The sequence below is a fragment of the Rosa rugosa genome, chromosome 1, assembly GCF_958449725.1.
Source record: "Rosa rugosa chromosome 1, drRosRugo1.1, whole genome shotgun sequence".
Taxonomy (NCBI): Eukaryota; Viridiplantae; Streptophyta; class Magnoliopsida; order Rosales; family Rosaceae; genus Rosa; species Rosa rugosa.
In genome coordinates this window covers 14,398,256-14,416,992 of record NC_084820.1, presented here as the reverse complement: position 1 = coordinate 14,416,992, position 18,737 = coordinate 14,398,256, and the positions used below count along the sequence as shown (strand labels likewise).

The 18,737-nt window shown below is 41.6% G+C and overlaps 2 protein-coding genes across 3 annotated transcripts; both read left to right on the top strand.

The window, feature by feature from the left end:
* Window positions 1-6,373: 6,373 nt before the first annotated feature.
* On the top strand, window positions 6,374-9,524 carry LOC133719965 (L-ascorbate oxidase homolog). The gene is made up of 8 exons (XM_062146167.1): window positions 6,374-6,730; window positions 6,825-6,934; window positions 7,384-7,654; window positions 7,782-7,878; window positions 7,976-8,321; window positions 8,422-8,787; window positions 8,907-8,985; window positions 9,075-9,524. Exons 1-8 carry the CDS (start codon window positions 6,584-6,586, stop codon window positions 9,276-9,278), a joined length of 1,620 nt encoding a protein of 539 aa, XP_062002151.1. The 5' UTR covers window positions 6,374-6,583; the 3' UTR covers window positions 9,279-9,524.
* Window positions 9,525-10,182: 658 nt separating this feature from the next.
* Window positions 10,183-11,598, top strand: LOC133740446 (uncharacterized). 2 transcript variants are annotated; one of them, XM_062168412.1, is made up of 2 exons: window positions 10,183-11,025; window positions 11,274-11,598. In XM_062168412.1, the coding sequence occupies exons 1-2, from the start codon at window positions 10,437-10,439 to the stop codon at window positions 11,303-11,305; spliced, it is 621 nt and encodes a 206-aa protein (XP_062024396.1). In that variant the 5' UTR covers window positions 10,183-10,436; the 3' UTR covers window positions 11,306-11,598. The 2 variants fall into 2 exon arrangements, with proteins under 2 accessions (XP_062024396.1, XP_062024390.1); XM_062168406.1 differs by having other exon boundaries at window positions 11,265-11,598.
* Window positions 11,599-18,737: the final 7,139 nt, after the last annotated feature.

Genomic DNA, 18,737 nt, shown 5'->3' with positions numbered 1-18,737 from the left:
GTATATATTTCACACTGTTGAATAGAAGATTCATTCCAGCAAACTCTCTTTTCCTTTCATTCTTTTCATGGTATCAGAGCAGGACTGAGATCCTGACTCTTCCCTAATCTCTCGTGTAACATCTCCTCTGATTTACAGCCATCATGGCCATTGATAATCCTCCTGGTTCCGGCAAGTCAACTGCCAACTCTGATTCATCCAAGTCAGAGATTGCATCAGATTTTTCAAAATCTGACATCTCAAATCCTTACTTCACTCATCACTCAGATCATCCCGGATTGGTTCTAGTCTCTAAATCCTTGAATGGAGATAACTACTCCGGTTGGAAAAGGGCCATGACCCTCGCTTTGAATTCCAAGAACAAGCTCGGTTTTGTCAACGGCTCAATCAAGGCTCCTTCGGAAGAAGCTGATCCTGAAGGTTACGCGACTTGGTCGCGATGTAATGACATGGTACACTCCTGGATAGTCAATACTCTCAATTCAGAAATTGCTGACAGTGTTATCTATTACTCTACTGCTCATGAAGTTTGGGAGGACCTTCGTGAGCGATTCTCTCAAAGCAATGCACCACGCATCTTTGAGATTCAGCGAGACATTGCTTGTCTTCGACAAGAGCAACTCTCTGTCTCGGCCTACTATACAAAATTGAAAAGCTTATGGGATGAATTATCTACATATTCAGATGCAGCACATGGAGCACAGGCAGATCAACAGAAATTGATGCAATTCTTAATGGGTTTGAATGAAACTTACAGTGCAACTCGAGGACAAATTCTTCTGATGAATCCTCTTCCAAGTGTTCGTCAAGCGTATTCTGCTGTATCTCAAGAAGAAAAACAACGTCTTCTCAGCGTTTCGCAGACTTCGGTGGATTCTGGTTCAAGCGCAGCCATGGCAGTAAGGAACAGTAACAAGTCCAATTCCAGTTCGGCCAGGGGAGGAAAATTTGAGCGATCCGATCGCTCTTAATCACAGCAAGATGCTCGCCCAGACCGATCCTTCCCAGATCGCTCCTTCCCGTCGAACGAAAGACGTCGCTTTGACACAGATCGACGTCGTGGATCAGGTAGAGGCAGGCCTGAATGTACCTATTGTGGAGATGTGGGCCATTGGGTCCAAACCTGCTATAAGCTGATTGGGTATCCACCCGGCCATTCTAAAGCCAAGCAGAACTCCGGCCCAAATATGAACAGAGGAACCCCTTTCGCTAATCAAGTATCTGAGGCGTTAGACAATGATGAAGGAAGACCTGCTGTTTCATTATCAGAGGGCCAACTTAAGCAGCTCTTGTCCCTCCTCGACAAACAAAATGAAGGCTCTACCTCCAAAGCTAATGCGGTAAAAAAACCAGGTTTGTCTAAAGTCGCTTCCCGCAATTGGATAATTGATAGCGGGGCGACAGATCATATCACTTCACCATCTCAATTATTACATAAGAATAAAAATTGCTCGCTACCGCCCGTATTATTGCCTAGTGGAGAAAAAGTGAATATTGTTGCGAAAGGATCATTGCCTCTAAATACAGTCTATTATCTTCATGATGTGTTATCTGTGCCTACATTCAAAGTTGATTTAATGTCGGTTAGCCGTTTGACACGAGGTTTGAATTGTTCAGTAACATTCTTCCCTTACTGGTGTATTTTGCAGGATCTGGCTACGAGGAGGACAATTGGTTTGGGTAAACAACGTGGCGGGCTATACTACCTAGTGGCACTAGCGTCGGAGAAGTCAATAACCAACCCTTCCTTATCCACAAATCAACCGATCTGAAACCTTACCATCTCATCCACCGACCTTTGGCATAATCGCTTAGGCCATGTATCATCTTCTTGTTTAAGCTTCATTGCTAAGAACTTTTTGAATTTTTCCATTCAGTCTAATAAAGCTTGCCACATATGTCCTTTGGCTAAGCAGAGTCGTTTACCATTCAACGCTAGTACTATTTCTTCTACAAGACCTTTTGAGATTATTCATTGTGATATTTGGGGTCAAATTCGACATTCTTCTCTTTCTGGTGCCCATTATTTTCTTACTATTGTTGATGATTATTCACGTTTCACTTGGATTTTTTTAATGCGACACAAAGATGAATCTCGCGTTAAAACTTTTCGAAGTGACAATGGTGGCGAATTTCTCTCACTTCATTCCTTTTTTCAAGATAATGGCGTCCTTTTTCAACATTCTTGTGTTTACACGCCTCAACAAAATGGGGTTGTGGAACGCAAACATCGTCATATACTCCAAGTGGCTCGCGCTTTAAAATTCCAGGCTCATCTCCCTACCCAATTTTGGGGAGAGTGTGCTCTCACTGCTGTCCATATTATCAATCGGTTACCTTCCCCAATCCTCTCTTTCAAAACTCCGTTCGACCTTCTTTATTCCAAACCCCCTTCTTTTTCTCATCTCCGGGTTTTTGGATGTTTAGCCTATGCCACCAATGTTCACCCTTCTCACAAATTCGACCACCGTGCTGTCCCTTTTATCTTCATTGGTTATCCTGTCGGTCAGAAGGCTTTCAAATTGTTTGATTTATCGACCAAAAGGATTTTTACTAGCCGGGATGTCAAATTCCATGAAAGCATTTTTCCTTATGCTTCTGTTCAGCCCGGTTCCATCCTGCCCACACCTTCATTGGCCCACACCCCAGGCCCAATCCATGTCCTGACCCAGAGCCCAGATTCCCTTGACTTTAGTTTTGACAATCATCCCTCTCCTTCGGCCTCTCCTTCCTCTCCCAACCCAGACCCCGATCTCTCCTCCTCCCGCGCCTCCACCTCCTCCTCGCCCCACCATCCTCCGCACTTACTCCCGCCGTCCCCCCAACCCAGCCCCACCGGCCCCCTCACCTTCCCCTTCTCTCCCGGTCGATTCTCCGTCTTCCGCACCGGCCTCCCCACCACACCCGCTTCCTCCTCCGTCTCTCCCTCTACCACCGTCCCCTGACCCTGCTCCTTCTTTCGTCGAACCCGCACCCGCTCCCGAGCCCGCTCCCCTTCGTCGCTCCGGCCGTTCGACTGGTCCCCCGGCCAAACTCAACGATTATGTCTGCTCCCATGTTTGCTCCGACCAATCGCTCTCTCTCGTCCCGGGTCCGACCAAAGGTACACGCTATCCACTCGCCCATTATGCTTCCTATCATCGATATAGGCCTGCATATCGATCCTTTATTGGGAGGCAGCTTTATTGCTCAAGTTACTGTTGTCACCGAACCTCAGTCCTATATGGAGGCTGCTACTCTCCCAGAATGGCGTGCTGCTATGCACTCTGAATTGAAGGCCTTGCAGGCTAATGGCACTTGGTCCCTTACCTCTCTTCCCCCCGGCAAGACACCCATAGGCTGCCGCTGGGTCTATAAAATCAAGCACAAGTCAGATGGCTCTATCGAACGGTACAAAGCACGGTTAGTGGCGAAGGGTTTCACACAATTGGAGGGTGTTGATTATCAGGACACCTTCTCCCCTACTGCCAAGATCATTTCGGTCTGTTGCCTGCTTGCCTTGGCTGCTTCTCGTGGTTGGTCCCTTCACCAACTCGACGTCAACAATGCTTTCCTTCATGGCGATCTTGATGAGGAAATTTATATGTCTCCGCCGCCAGGGCTTCAGAGACAGGGGGAGGAGCATTTGGTTTGCCGGTTACATAAATCTTTATACAGTTTAAAACAGGCTTCACGGCAGTGGTTTTCTAAATTCTCCGAAGCTATTCGTTCAGCTGGTTATGTGCAATCCCGAGCTGACTACTCACTCTTCATCAGAAAGCAAGGCAAGTCTTTTACTGCCCTTTTGATATATGTTGACGATATTTTAATTACTGGCAATGATCCTGTGAGTATAGCTGATCTCAAGAAGTTCTTGCATAATAAATTTCGCCTTAAAGACCTTGGTAGCTTGAAATATTTCCTTGGCATTGAGATTTCTGCATCTAGGACAAGCATTTTTATTTCCCAACGCAAATATGCGTTGGAGATCATTAAGGATGCAGGGTTATTAGGGGAAGCTCCCATCGATACACCCATGGAACGTGGATTGAAATTATCTGATAAAAGTGAGCCACTCAAAGATCCAGGGCGATATAGGCGATTAGTCGGGAGGTTGATATACCTCACAGTTTCAAGGCCGGATATTACGTACTCTGTACACATATTGAGCAGGTTTATGCACCAGCCCCGAAAGGAACATTGGGAGGCTGCTTTACGGGTTGTGCGTTATCTGAAATCTGCTCCAGGCCAAGGCTTATTCTTCTCTTCAACCAGTGATCTGCGGCTGCGAGCATTCTGTGACTCAGATTGGGCAGGATGCCCTCTTACGAGAAGATCTACTACAGGATACTGTGTGTTCTTAGGACCTTCATTGATTTCATGGCGGTCAAAGCGCCAGAAAACAGTCTCCCTTTCTTCAGCTGAAGCAGAGTATCGTGCAATGACAGGAGCTTGTTGTGAATTGACTTGGCTTCGTTATTTACTTAGAGACTTGGGGGTTTTGCATCAAGAGACTGCATTGCTATATTGTGACAATAAGGCTGCATTACACATCGCAGCAAATCCAGTGTTTCATGAACGTACAAGGCATATAGAGATGGATTGTCACTATATCAAAGACAAAATTCAAGATGGTTCGGTGGAGACAAGGTTTGTTAGTTCTGCAAATCAGCTTGCTGACATTTTAACCAAAGCTCTTGGCAAGGAGAGATCTTCATACCTATGATTCGCAAGTTGGGAGTGCAAGACATCCACTCTCCAACTTGAGGGGGAGTGTTAGAAAGTGTAGCAGATTATGTTAGAATAGCTGTCAATATCTTTAGCATTCATTCTGTATCATTCAACATCAATTACCTAGGATAGTTTTCCTTATTTATTCCCTAGCTTTGTGGAGACTCTTCAATGTAGTTACTGTATATATTTCACACTGTTGAATAGAAGATTCATTCCAGCAAACTCTCTTTTCCTTTCATTCTTTTCATACCTGCATTATCATTAGGCTCAAACCTGGGTAGATCAGGCAAAGATTCATAAACGAAGCTTCCGGTGATTGAAGCCTGCTGGGTTTGCACCTAAACGAAATCATGAGCTGGATTCAGCTAGCTAGAGTTAGCAATATGCGGCATTCAACTATGTCATACACATGCTTGCCCATAATGCCCGCCTTATTGATAAAAGCAAAGACTGTACGCAAAGCAAGGCAAGACAAAGTTTGATCCCATGAAAGCTTTAAATGGCATTGGGATGCATGCATGGCAGGATCCTAGATTCTAGATGCCTCAACTAGCTAGCTAGATACCAGCTCAACTAGTTAACTACATCTCTTTCGTTTGTTGTCATTGCCAGATTGCCTCAAACATTAATTATTGAACAAACAAAATAAGATGTGAGTTTCTTTATGTCGATTCTTTAAAAAGTGAAATTTATAAATTTATCGCTGTAAGATCTTATTTATTTTTTAATGCTTTAAACTTCAATTGAAATAAGACGCACGAAACAAATCAAACGATCAGATAACACTATAGATGTGACACGATTGCCCTACATGATTTTCTCACATTCTAGACCTTATTGCAAAACTCCCATTCTGCATATGTTACTATGTGTACTAATTGCGACAACTGATATATATCAGTTGTCGCAATTAGTACACATAGTAACATATACAAATTTGGTAACCTTGGCCTTCTCACTATCGATCAACTGCCCCAGTATTGATGATTGATCTACAAAAGAAAACAAAAGAGGCTAAGTAGTTGTGGTTGGTGGTGAACAGAAGGCTCGTGGATGGCATAAAAGGGTTTATTTGGTCTTCAAATTTTTATATATCATCCTGCGTTACAGCCTTGCAGGTTACAGCAGCTAGCTATTTCCAAGGTCACAGAACCTAATGCAAAAAGATAATGGCAGAAACCAAATAAAACCAGACATTTCTATCTGTTGTGGCATGTGACACCAATTACTTCTTTCATTTCCTTAACAAAACTACAAAAACCCAGCAACCAAAAAAGTGCGTTTACTTTGGTGAACAAGCATTGTGTTTTCATATTAACTATACTCATAAATATATACAACACCTATATCTATTCCATATAATGTGAAAACCCTAAATCTTTTTTTTTTTTGAGAAGACCCTAAATCTTAGTACAAATGAAAAGAGGAATTAGTCAAAAAATGAAAAAGTAAAGCAAACATAAAGAAGTAGCAAAAGTAACTAATTTTCAGCATCAATGGCGCAATTAGAGGCAGAATTATAGTCCTAATTTACTTTTATTCATGAATGATGGATTAAATTGCTTTCACTCTAAGCAATTATCATAATTCCAAAACGCGTATAGGCGCCCAACACAAGAGGAGCATTGATGGGGTTGATGCCTTAGAGGCTTAGAAAACAGACTGCATTTTTTCAAAAGCACTTTTCCTCTATAAAAAAAGAACACCAATGTAATTATAGGACATATTTGGTGAAGCACTTTTTCCCGCGCTGCTGCTATAAAAGCTCTCACTAACTCATTGCAACTCCATTTATTGTGGCCCGGAGAAACCAAAGAGGGAGAAACCCAGAACCTGAGGTTTTGTGAGGTTTGGCATTTTTGCAGAGACAATGGGAAAAGCAGTCTTGCTCCAATTGCTGCTTGGTGTTTTGGCTGTTGTGTTAAGCGCTTCTGTGGTGAAAGCAGAGGACCCATATAAGTACTACACTTGGACTGTGACTTATGGGACTCTTTCTCCTCTGGGTGTTCCCCAACAGGTTGGTTTCAGATCTCAGTTGTCATTCTTGTACTGTCAGTTCTGGTTTTGGCTTGTTGGGGATTCTAAAGATTGGATCTTTGTGATGTTTGAAGGTGATACTTATCAATGGTCAATTTCCTGGGCCTAGACTTGATGTGGTGACCAATGACAACATCATCCTTAACCTCATTAACAAGCTGGACCAACCTTTTCTGTTAACATGGTCAGTTCACTCTCCTCCAAATCCACTCTAGTTTTGCCCAAATGCCTTGCTTATTAATGTTATTGATTTTCGCATTCTTTTTCTGTTTTTTTTTTCCTTAAAGAATTTACATTTAAAGCATGAAGCTTTGAAAAATTGGGGCTTTTCTACGTTCAGGGCTTTAGTGAGAAAAATCATAATGCTGGTTCAATGTCTGAGAAAGGCATATTTTTGCTTGAGTCTTTGTTTATCTTGTAGAATTTTAGGACAGTTGGATATGAAATCAATCCAGATGACTGCATAATGCTTCTCTGAGTAATGTAGCTAACTTTTCCTTTAGGATTACATAGAAATGGAAGAAATAAATTTTTATTCCCCAAATTTTCAAGTCTGTTCGTTCTTGCATTTCAATGTGTATTTGTCTGATTGTATAAATCAGCACAATAAGAAATTTGCTTGGCTGCAACCAGGAATGGGATTAAGCAGAGGAAAAACTCATGGCAAGATGGGGTATTGGGAACCAATTGCCCCATCCCTCCAAACTCAAACTATACCTACAAAATTCAGGCCAAGGATCAGATAGGTACCTTCACATATTTTCCATCAACTAAATTGCACAGAGCTGCTGGAGCGTTTGGAGGTATCAATGTCTACTCGAGACCTCGAATTCCAATCCCCTATCCACTCCCTGAGAGTGATTTCACTTTACTTGTTGGTGATTGGTACAAGTCCAGCCATCAGGTAAGAAAACCATGATTTTGATAAATGTCATTCTATAAGTGATGGTGTTAAATTGTTGCGCTCTACGTGTTTGATTAAAGGGTTTTTCATGTTTCGTTCAGTCATCACATTGTTTTGGTGTTTGCAGGCTTTGCAGAAATCTTTGGACTCAGGAAAGTCACTTCCATTCCCCGACGGTCTTCTTATAAATGGCCAGGCTAGTACTACCTTCGGTGGTGATCAAGGTATCCTTATAAAACACTCTGATTGGACCACTTTTATTTAGTTAACCTTTTCTCCAAATGAAAGTGTTTAACTGTGTTTTCATTGTTATGATTTCAGGCAAAACATATATGTTTAGGGTATCAAATGTGGGATTGTCAACCTCATTGAACTTCAGAATTCAGGGCCATAAATTGAAGCTAGTTGAATGTGAAGGATCTCACACGCAACAGAACATATATGACTCTCTTGACGTACATGTTGGCCAATCATTTTCCGTCCTAGTGACCTTAAATCAGCCTCCAAAGGATTACTACATTGTAGCATCCACGCGATTCACTAGGCGTGTTCTTACAGCAACTGCAGTGCTACACTACTCGAACTCTCACACTTCAGTTTCTGGACCTGTACCTGCTGGTCCTAGTTTCCAACTTCACTGGTCTATGCAGCAAGCCAGAACTTTCAGGTAAATATAAGAAAAGATTCAAACAAAATGAGCTCACATTTGTTGGAATCTAAATTATGATGGTTTAATTTGATGATTTTGAACTTGGTTTTTGTTGCAGGTGGAATTTGACAGCAAATGCAGCCAGGCCTAACCCTCAGGGCTCATACCATTATGGACAGATAGTACCAACAAAGACAATTGTATTGGCCAATTCAGCACCTTTGATAAATGGAACTCTGCGTTACGCATTTAACCAAGTCTCCTACGTTAACCCTGACACCCCATTAAAGCTTGCTGATTACTTTAACATTCCTGGGGTCTTCACCTTTGATGCCATCCAATCTGTTCCCTCTGGTAGCTCTGCAACATTAGCTACACCTGTGTTGCCAGCCTCACTCCACGACTTCCTTGAAATCGTTTTCCAAAACAACGAAAAGACCATGCAATCTGTGCATTTAGATGGTTATGATTTCTGGGCTGTTGGGTATGTAAAATGTACTTTCTTGTTCAAACTTTTTCATGTGTGTGCGTGCGCGCGTGCGTGTCTCTCTGTGTGTAACCGACTTTATAGACTGACCTTCTTTATTGTTTGAACAATTACAGGTATGGTTCTGGACAGTGGCAACCAGCCAAGAGAAAAACCTATAATCTAGTTGATGCTCTAACTAGACATACTGTTCAGGTATATAGCTTTGGTTGCTCTTTTACTTCGACATTTTAGATTGCTTTGCTTTTCTATGAAATAAACATGCATATTCTATGTTCTTGAAGGTTTATCCAAACTCTTGGAGTACTATATTGGTGTCACTAGACAACCAAGGAATGTGGAACTTGAGGTCGGCTACATGGGAAAGGCAGTATCTTGGGCAACAGCTCTATCTCAGGGTTTGGAATCCAACCCAAAACCTTGCTAATGAATACAACATTCCTTCAAATGCTCTTATGTGTGGAAAAGCTGTAGGACGACACCCTTAGGATCGAAGATGGTAATTCTACAGAGTCTGATTCTCGAGTCATGAAGGTTTGACTGAAGTGAGGACAGATTTGAGAAAAAAAATTAAAGAAGAAGATTTATATTTATTTAATGTTTATTTCATTAGTTGTAATTCTGAATTTAGATGAACCTAATTATCTTGGCATTGTACCAAAAATGATTGTATGGGCTAGTTATATAATTCTCTATAGAAATCTGAGGTCTGAAGTTTGCTCCTTTTTTTCTTCCCTTCAGTTTTGCTCACGGTCTTTCACTATGATGCATCATGACCATCCCCTAATGGCATGCATTATGTCATGGTTAATTATGATTAACAGATACCATTGCATTTATTACACAAGTTTAACTGTAGTAATATGGCACGTACCTGTAAGCTCTTGGAGCTAGTCAGAGGGTAGACAAATGAGTTCGGACTTAAATAAGTCAAAAGTTCAATCCTTTTCACGCGATTACCTAAGTGGTGTTAAGGGCCAAAATGCAGCCGGCAATGGTTGAAACTGTGGACGGACTGCTTCTAATGCTAATATTACCAAATTGATTGGGAAACACTGTTAAAGTTTCATGGAAGTTCTGAACTGATTCTGTTCCACAGAAGATGTTGTCTTCAGCACAAGTTTGATTAATCAGTAGCAAAATTCAGATAGCTAAAATGAGGGAGCATGTTTGATTGATGAGACCATATGCATGTACTGAAGTTGAACAATGCCACATAATTAGCATTTCCATGTCAAAATGCACGAGGAATCACCATTATTTTCAGTTTTCATCCCAAAAGCCACATATGGCTAAGATTAGCCAGAGTTTAATTTAATAGACTTCTTGAGAAGCCTGTGATAACCAAGAAAGATAGTCCAGGTTCATTGCATTGATCAGTCCTTCAATTACTCTGTGAATCAATGGCAGATCCTAAATCAAAGAGTATTGATTTACTGATTGCTATCAGTTTCATGTATCTACTTTCAATCCAATATATTCTGTAAATCAAACAATTAGTTCTTACCTTAGATAGACTATAGTCCTTGTATAAATCTAGGCATTGTACTGTAAAGCAATTATCTAATTCAAACAGATTATTCCAATCTCTTCCTCTGGCGCTTGCCGGTTCTCCTGTTCCTAATGCGGATCTTGTCAACGTTATCATGAGCAATGTTGGCCCCCTATATGAAACAACAATCAGCTCCGTTCAAGCACGTGATTCTCCTATCACCTATGAAGCCCTTGAAGCTCTTCTCCTTAGTGTGGAGCGCCGCGTCTCTGAATATGCCCTTCCTGCTGCTGACGAAGGAAGCCATGCACTTCATGCAGATCGATCTTGCGGACGAGGTCGGAACTCATTGATCTCTGGCCGTGGGGGTTCCAACCGTGGAGGATCGCATTCTCATGGCAATCTGTCCTCTGGAATCACAAGTTCCGGTTCTGCTCACCCCAGAGGGCGTGGTACGTTCTCTCATTCTCATGGCTCCTCGTCTCGTGGGTCTTCCATCTTGGGTCCAGCCCCAGGTACCCCTACAAGCAATGGTAACTCCTTTTTCAATACTGGTCGCATTCAATGCCAAATATGCTCTCGCACTGGCCACTCCGCTATTGACTGTTTCAACCGTCTCAATTTATCTTATGAGGGTCGTGTCCCATCTTCTCGGCTCACTGCCATGACTGCTCATCACTCTCCTTCTTCTGAAACATGGTTAACAGACACCGGGGCCAATTCTCATGTGACACCAAACCTAGGTAATATTGATTCTCCTAAAGCTTATAAAGGTATTGATAATCTTGGTGGAATTAATTCTGATTCTGGATTGTCTATTAAACACATTGGCTCTTCTAAGCTTCATTCTTCCTCTTCCTCCTTTCATCTCAATGATATTCTTCATTGTCCCTCTTCATCTACTAATCTTCTCTTAGTTTACAAATTCACTATTGATAATCATTGTTATTTTATCTTCTATCCTAATTACTTCTGTGTTAAGGATCTGAAGACGGGGAAGATGCTCTACCACGGGAAGAGTGAAAACGGCCTTTATCCATTACGGTTTCCTTCAAAAACATCCAAAGTGTCTAGTTCATTGGCTTATGTCGGCACTCGTGTCTCAGCTGAAACTTGGCATTTTCGCCTTGGTCATGCATCTTCTGCTATAGTATCTAAAGTATTGTCTAATAAAGTTGTTCCAGTAGTGGGATCAAGCACCTTCTCTTTTTGTCAATCATGTCCATTAGGGAAAAGTACAAAACTTCCCTATCAATTATCAGATTCTGTTTCCAATTTCCCATTAGAATTAATACATTCGGATGTTTGGTGCTCCTCTCTTTTATCTCATCAAGGTTTTAAATATTATTTACTATTTGTGGATGACTATTCCCGATACTCTTGGATATCTCCCATGAAACAAAAGAGTGAAGTCTTTCAATTATTTATACTTTCCGTACTCACGTGGAAAAATTATTTAATCGTTCTATAAAAGTGCTTCAGTGTGATGAAGGTAGTGTTTGGACCCAAAATGAGCATTTTGGCCTGACAAGGCACGTCTTGGAGAAATTGAGCCAATGTCAGTAGCTCAAGCTATATATTGTCGACAAGTTCGAAATATATATTTAGAGGCTAAATAAAGCCTACTATGGAAGTATGGAAGCATGGAAATGAAAAGTCAACTTTAACACATTTTCCTACTTCGGCTAGGAGAAACCGAGCTAAACAAGGAAGGAGGGGCGGCAGACTAACCAAACGAAATTCAAATGAGCTAAAACTTTCTGGATTAAATCTAGAAAGCCCAAGGATCATTTCTTATGAAGAGTGCCAGAGCTATTTTTGAGTGGAAGGCCTTCAAACAATCAATCCAATTTTCTGCAGAAGCAAAACTGGAAAACTGGACCTGTAAGAGGTCCAGCAGTGTTTCCAGCCCAACCAATATACCAAAAGCTCTGAAATTTTACCAGGATTATCTACACTCATATTGAAACATTTGTTATGAAGAAGTCATGGTCAAAATCTGAATTCTTGATGAAGATATAATTGAAGGAATAAAGGAGCCGAAAGTGCTTCTTTATCTCCTTATCTCCGAAATTCATCATTACTTATCTCCAATTATGCTTCTTTATCTCCTTATCTCCGAAATTCATCATTCCTTATCTCCAATTATGCTTCCTTATCTCCAAAACTCATCATTCCTTATCTCTACTATTATTTGTTTAAGAATAACACTTTGGCATGGTAGCCTATAAATAGAGGTTACAATGAAACACTTCAACAAACAATTCACAACAACAATCTCTAAGATTATCCAAGTCTCTCTAGAGCAACCCTCTCCTTCTCTTACCGGTAGTCACACTCCAGTCCTAGTCTCCTCAAGAGCCGAATGTTAGTGCCACCAAACCTTCCAGCCAAGCTAAAGTCACGCTTTAGCAAGTTCTCCTCACTTCCTAGTAGTTCTCGCTCTGCTCGATCTACAACATCGAGTATCGATTGTGATTTTGAAGAAGCTCAGCAAAAGTCCTCGCCACGAGGCACAAAGAATCCCACGACGAGGTTGGTTCTCTCCTCGTCCACAATCGCTTGAAAGAAGTCAGGTCAAGGGACACCCCCGACGACCGCACCCGAACGGTGCTGGCACGCCCGCGCAAGAAAAGAGACTGTTGACCAGCTCAAGGAAAACTGGAGCCAAACAGGTGGTGAGTACAAGAGTCATGTTTTCAATCCTATTTATCCACTCATGGAATCTTCCAAAAGTTTTCTTGTCCAAAACACCCTGAACAAAACGGTTTGGCTAAACGAAAGCATCGCCATATTGTTGATACTGGACTCACTCTTTTAGCCCATGCCCATATGCCATCCACGTATTGGGTTGACTCATTCAATACGGCAGTGTATATCATCAATAGTCTCCCATCCCGAGTTCTTAACTATGCCTCACCCTATGCAAAAAAAATTCATCGTGTGCCTCAATATCACTCTTTAAAGGTCTTTGGTTGTGCTAGTTTTCCTTATCTTCGTCCCTATAACTCTTCTAAATTACAATTACGGTCCAAACGTTGTGTGTTCTTGGGTTATTCACTCAATCATCAAGGATATCGCTGTTTTGATCCATCTTTAGGTCGTGTTTTTTTGTTTCGTCATGTGTTATTTGATGAGTCCAATTTTCCATTTACCGAACCTGCTCTCAATTCAGGCTCCTCCATTGATCCCTCAACAGATCAGTCCACAATAATTTTTGGCCCAATCTCAGGCCCAAGTCCATCTCTTTCTCCAAGTCCATCTCCTTCTCCACGTATCTCTCCTCCTCCAAGCCAATCTCACTCTCTTTCTCCTTCTGCCGCAAACGTTGCTCCTCCTCCAAACCATGAACGTCAACCACCTACACCATCTCTGCAAGTTTATACTCGCAACCCACAACGCCAAGTTCTCACTTTTGGTGATTCCTCACATTCCCAATCTCCAACTTCCCCTTCTCTCCCAAATCAGAGTACTTCTACTCTGATTTCTCCCTCCTCTGCACAGACAGATGCATCACCAATTACTTCACCCTCGTCCCACACCGATCCCCATTCGTCCACACCTCTCCCCATTGACAATCCGATTCCACCATTGTTATCCTCTCCTTTGGTGTCACAGGTGACTAATCATGGCGGCATCGTGACTCGCAACAAACATGGAATTAATTAGCAAGCCCAATCCCAGATATGCTATGCACTCTACTCTCCTAGCTCTTCCTCTTGAGCCTACTTGTTATACACAAGCTACAAAGTATCAAGAATGGCGTGAAGCAATGGGTCATGAGTTCAAAGCATTGCAACGGGCATGTACTTGGTCCTTAGTTCCACCGTCCTCCTCAATGAATATTCTTCCTAATAAATGGGTATTCTGAATCAAGAAACGCTCAGATGGGATAGTATTGAGCGATATAAGGCAAGGCTAGTCGCCAATGGCTTTCATCAGCAAGAGGGCCTTGATTATACTGAAACATTCAGTCCAGTTGTTAAGCACTCCACAATTCGCCTAGTTCTTGCTCTTGCAGTCAGTCATCGTTGACCAATTAGACAATTAGATGTCCAAAATGTGTTTCTCCATGGCTATCTCAATGAGGATGTCTATATGAAGCAACCTGTAATACCCGAAAAATTCAAATTAATGTCCGATGACATTTTGGAAATGATTTCGTAGGCGTGGGCATGAATACGAAGCTTGAAGGAGTTGTGGAATTAGTTCGAACGATTTTATTTCGAAAACGAACGTTATTTAGGGGGGTCTTGAAAAGTGACTTCTTATACGTTCAAAATTTGGGAAAACTTCCTTCATGAAAGTTGTAGAGCTCGTCGATACGAGTTCGTGGACATGTGGAACACAATATTCGGAGTTCGTATGAATAAGTTATGAATTTTTGAAATTTGGGAATTTTCTATAAATATCGAAAAAAAATCAGAAATTTCATTTAAGGACGAAACATTTTCATTTTTGCTGAACAGTCCCCCAGCTCTCTCCGTTCTCTCTCTTCCTTCGACCCTCAGACCCGACGGGTCTTAGTCGACCCGACCCGGCTTTTTCACCACCCTCCAGCCTCCTCCGTCCCCGGACCCGGGCCTCCCTGGGATCGCCGGCCCACGACGAGCCTCCCTCCGGTGTCGCCTCGCCCCGTCGCTGCTCCCAGACCCGGATCGAAGAAGCCAGCCAAGAGGAATCCGACCCGACCGGAATTCCATTTTTCCGGCGTTGCATGGGCCGATCGTTCCCATTTTCGTGATCTCCTCCTCCCCCTGATCATCCCCATATAGGCCTTGCATGACGATTTTGGGTGTAGAGTGCTTGATCAAGGTTTGACTTTTTTGACGGCTCTGATTCAATCTGGAATCAGATCAGACGCTCCGGATTAATCCAACTTCAACGCTTGATCTAGGACAATCTAGGCCGAACCAGGCTTAGCTCCAGGTATGGAAGTCGATCACCCTTTCATTTTGAACTAGTTTGTAGTTGGTCACTTTGCCATCGGAGGTGGTTGACTGGCGTTGACCGCCGCGTTGACCGCCCACTGACCACCGCTTGTGGCGGCGCATCAGACCATATTTTGAGTTTTCATTATCTAGGCGATGATCTATGCATCCATACGAGCGTTTTGATATATAACATGGTCATGTTAGAAAAAGTTGTTAAATAGTGGATTTACGTTTTGACGTTACTATTTAACGTTTTTACGTTTATCTTCGGTTTACGATCTGTGAAGATCTGACCATCGGTTTTGCTTCAATTTTGGATATGTTGATCGTATGACTGTCCCGGTGACTTTGTGAGGTCACGGGCGAAGATCCGACCGTTGGATCTTCGTATAATTGAGAAATAGTGATTCGGAAGGCGATTCGTGAGAATCCGACCGTCGGATTTTCATATAATTTTATGGAGATGTTTGTTAGAGTGATTCAAGAAGATCTGAGTCTTTATGATAATTTTGGAGGATGATCCTAAGGGCGATCCGTGAGGATCCGACCGTTGGATCATCGTATAATTTCGATCCGACCGTTGGATCATCGTATATGTGTGCTTTTGAGTTGTTGGCTAAGTTAAGATCATTATTGGATTAGGTGATCGATGGATTTATTTGGCGGACGATTCGTGAGATTGTTAATGGAGCTGTTAAGAAGACGCAGCTGGATTAGAGGTGAGTAAACCTCACGTGGTTCATATTACGAACCCAATACAATTAATTGCTTATTTTGTTGCAATCATACGAACTATTGTTGGTATTACTAGACATTCCTGTGTGAATGTCTGTATATATATTATTACGTGAAATAATATGTATTGTTGGAGTTGTGTTGAGTTTATTGTTGAGAAACAATATATTGTGAGAGGTGTCGAGTTTTATTGTTGAGGAACAATAAATTGTTGTGATCTGTGGAGATCACTAGGTCACGAGGTGACCATGGCATCTATTAGTGAATCACGCTCTCGTACCGGGCTGGTGGTTATTAATAGTATTAAATCGTAATCACGTCTGTGGCCGGACGAGTGGTTACGTTCAGTTAGAGCTCTAGTCTGTCTGCCAAATGTGGAGTGACCTTATGAGTGAATTTGAGAGTAACTCATAAGTGTCAATATATATATGGTAACCTTATGAGGGAAATTGAGAGTAACTCATAAGGGTCTATATATATATATGAGTCTGTCTGCCAAATGTTGGGAAATCTTATGAGCGAATTTGAGAGTAACTCATAAGTGTCTATATATATATATATATATATATGAGAGTGAGTGATCTTATGAGCTAAATTGAGAGTAACTCATAAGTGTCTATATATATATATGAGAGTGAGTGATCTTATGAGCTAAATTGAGAGTAACTCATAAGTGTCTATATATATATATGAGAGTGAGAAAGTAACGTGGGTTTGTGGTGGTCTTGTAATTTAATAAATCAACAGTTCTTTCTTGTTTACTCATACTAGCTGTCAAAAGCTTACCGGGTTTTGTGTTGTTGCAACTCCCGGTACACTATTCAAATTGTGTAGCGGGTGATCCTACAGGACAGGAGAACCAGGACGGTGATCGTGCGGTTAGAGCAATTGTTAGAGTTTTACAGCAATTGTAAGTTGTGAGGTGTGTTATGCTCATTTGAGCTTTACAATATTGCTTGTGAGAGTGAATTGTAATAATGAACTCGAAGTTTCGAGATTTGGATTTTGTAATTGTAATTATTCATGTTTCGGATTTGAATTTACTATTCAAAATTCGGGGCGTGACACAACCTATTGGCTTTGTCGATCCCCAATACCCACAACATGTCTGCAAGCTCCGCCGTTCTTTATATGGTTTAAAACAGGCCCCTCGGGCTTGGTTTCGGTGCTTTTCAGATTACTTAGAAGAACTTGGCTTCCTGGAATCACGGGTTGACTACTCTATGTTCACATTCAATAATAGAGGCATCTATATCATTCTTCTCATTTATGTGGATGACATACTGATCACGGGTAACAACTCTTCTCACATATCACACCTCATTCATACTCTCAACTCCTTATTTTCTATGAAAGATTTGGGATCTGTTCATTACTTTCTTGGTATTGAGGCTATTTATAATAGTGATCATTTGCATCTGACACAACACAAATATATTGTGGATTTGTTGAAAAAGACCAAGCTACATGATTCTAGACCTTATCCTACGCCTGTTTTATCTGGCAAAAAGCTTAGTGTCTATGATGGTGTCAAGTTAGAGGATCCTTCTGAATATCAAAGTATTGTTGGGGCTTTACAATACCTCACTCTCACTCGTCCTAATATTTGCTATGCTGTCAATCAAGTGTGTCAATTCATGCACTCACTGACTAATGTTCATTGGGTGGCAGTCAAAAGAATCCTCCGATATTTGAAGTGTACCATTAATCATGGGTTCGTTTATCAGCCAGGTTCTCACAAGTTAGTTGCCTATTCGGATGCCGATTATGCCGGTGATCCGGATGATTGTCCTTCCACTGGTGGGTTCTGTGTTTATCTTGGTGCCAACTTGATTTCTTGGAGCTCAAAGAAACATAAAACAGTCTCCAGGTCTAGTGCTGAAGCTGAGTATCGGCAGCTTGCCTACACAGCTGCTGAGTTGTCTTGGCTTCGATCTCTATTTCGTGATCTTAATGTATTTCTCTCATGTCCCCGGATCTGGTGTGATAATGTCAGCTCTATATCTTTGGCCTCCAATCCAGTTTTCCATTCCAGAACCAAGCATATCGAAATTGATTACCATTATGTGTGGGATAAGGTTGTTCGAAAAGAGCTGGCGGTTTCCTATGTTTCTACTGCTGACCAAACAGCTGACATTTTCACCAAGGGCTTATCTACTCAGCGTTTCCAGTCTCTTGCATCCAAGCTTCCGGTCCGTGCTTGTCCTCTCAGCTTGCGGGGGAATGATAACCAAGAAAGATAGTCCAGGTTCATTGCATTGATCAGTCCTTCAATTACTCTGTGAATCAATGGCTGATCCTAAATCAAAGAGTATTGATTTACTGATTGTTATCAGTTTCTTGTATCTGCTTTCAATCCAATATATTCTGTAAATCAAACAATTAGTTCTTACCTTAGATAGACTATAGTCCTTGTATAAATCTAGGCATTGTACTGTAAAGCAATTATCTAATTCAAACAGATTATTCCAATCTCTTCCTCTGTTCTTTAGCCTGCTACACCAGCAACCAGCCATAGAGTTCATCGAAGGAAACTTGTCAAAAGTTACAGACAACCGAGTCAGATCACGAAGGCCTCAAAACCCTAAACCTAAAGAGGTTAAGCTGAATTTGCAACCAAAGAGTTTAACAAAAACCTCCTTCATTCTCAAAACAACAACTTGATGAAACCTTCAAGCAACTTGCACCAACTCCAAAGAAGAAGAATCCTAGAAGATCCAACTTTTAGTCGTAGCCTAACAGACTCCTGGTGAAGCCTATCTAGACTTGAACAGTCCCCAATTCAG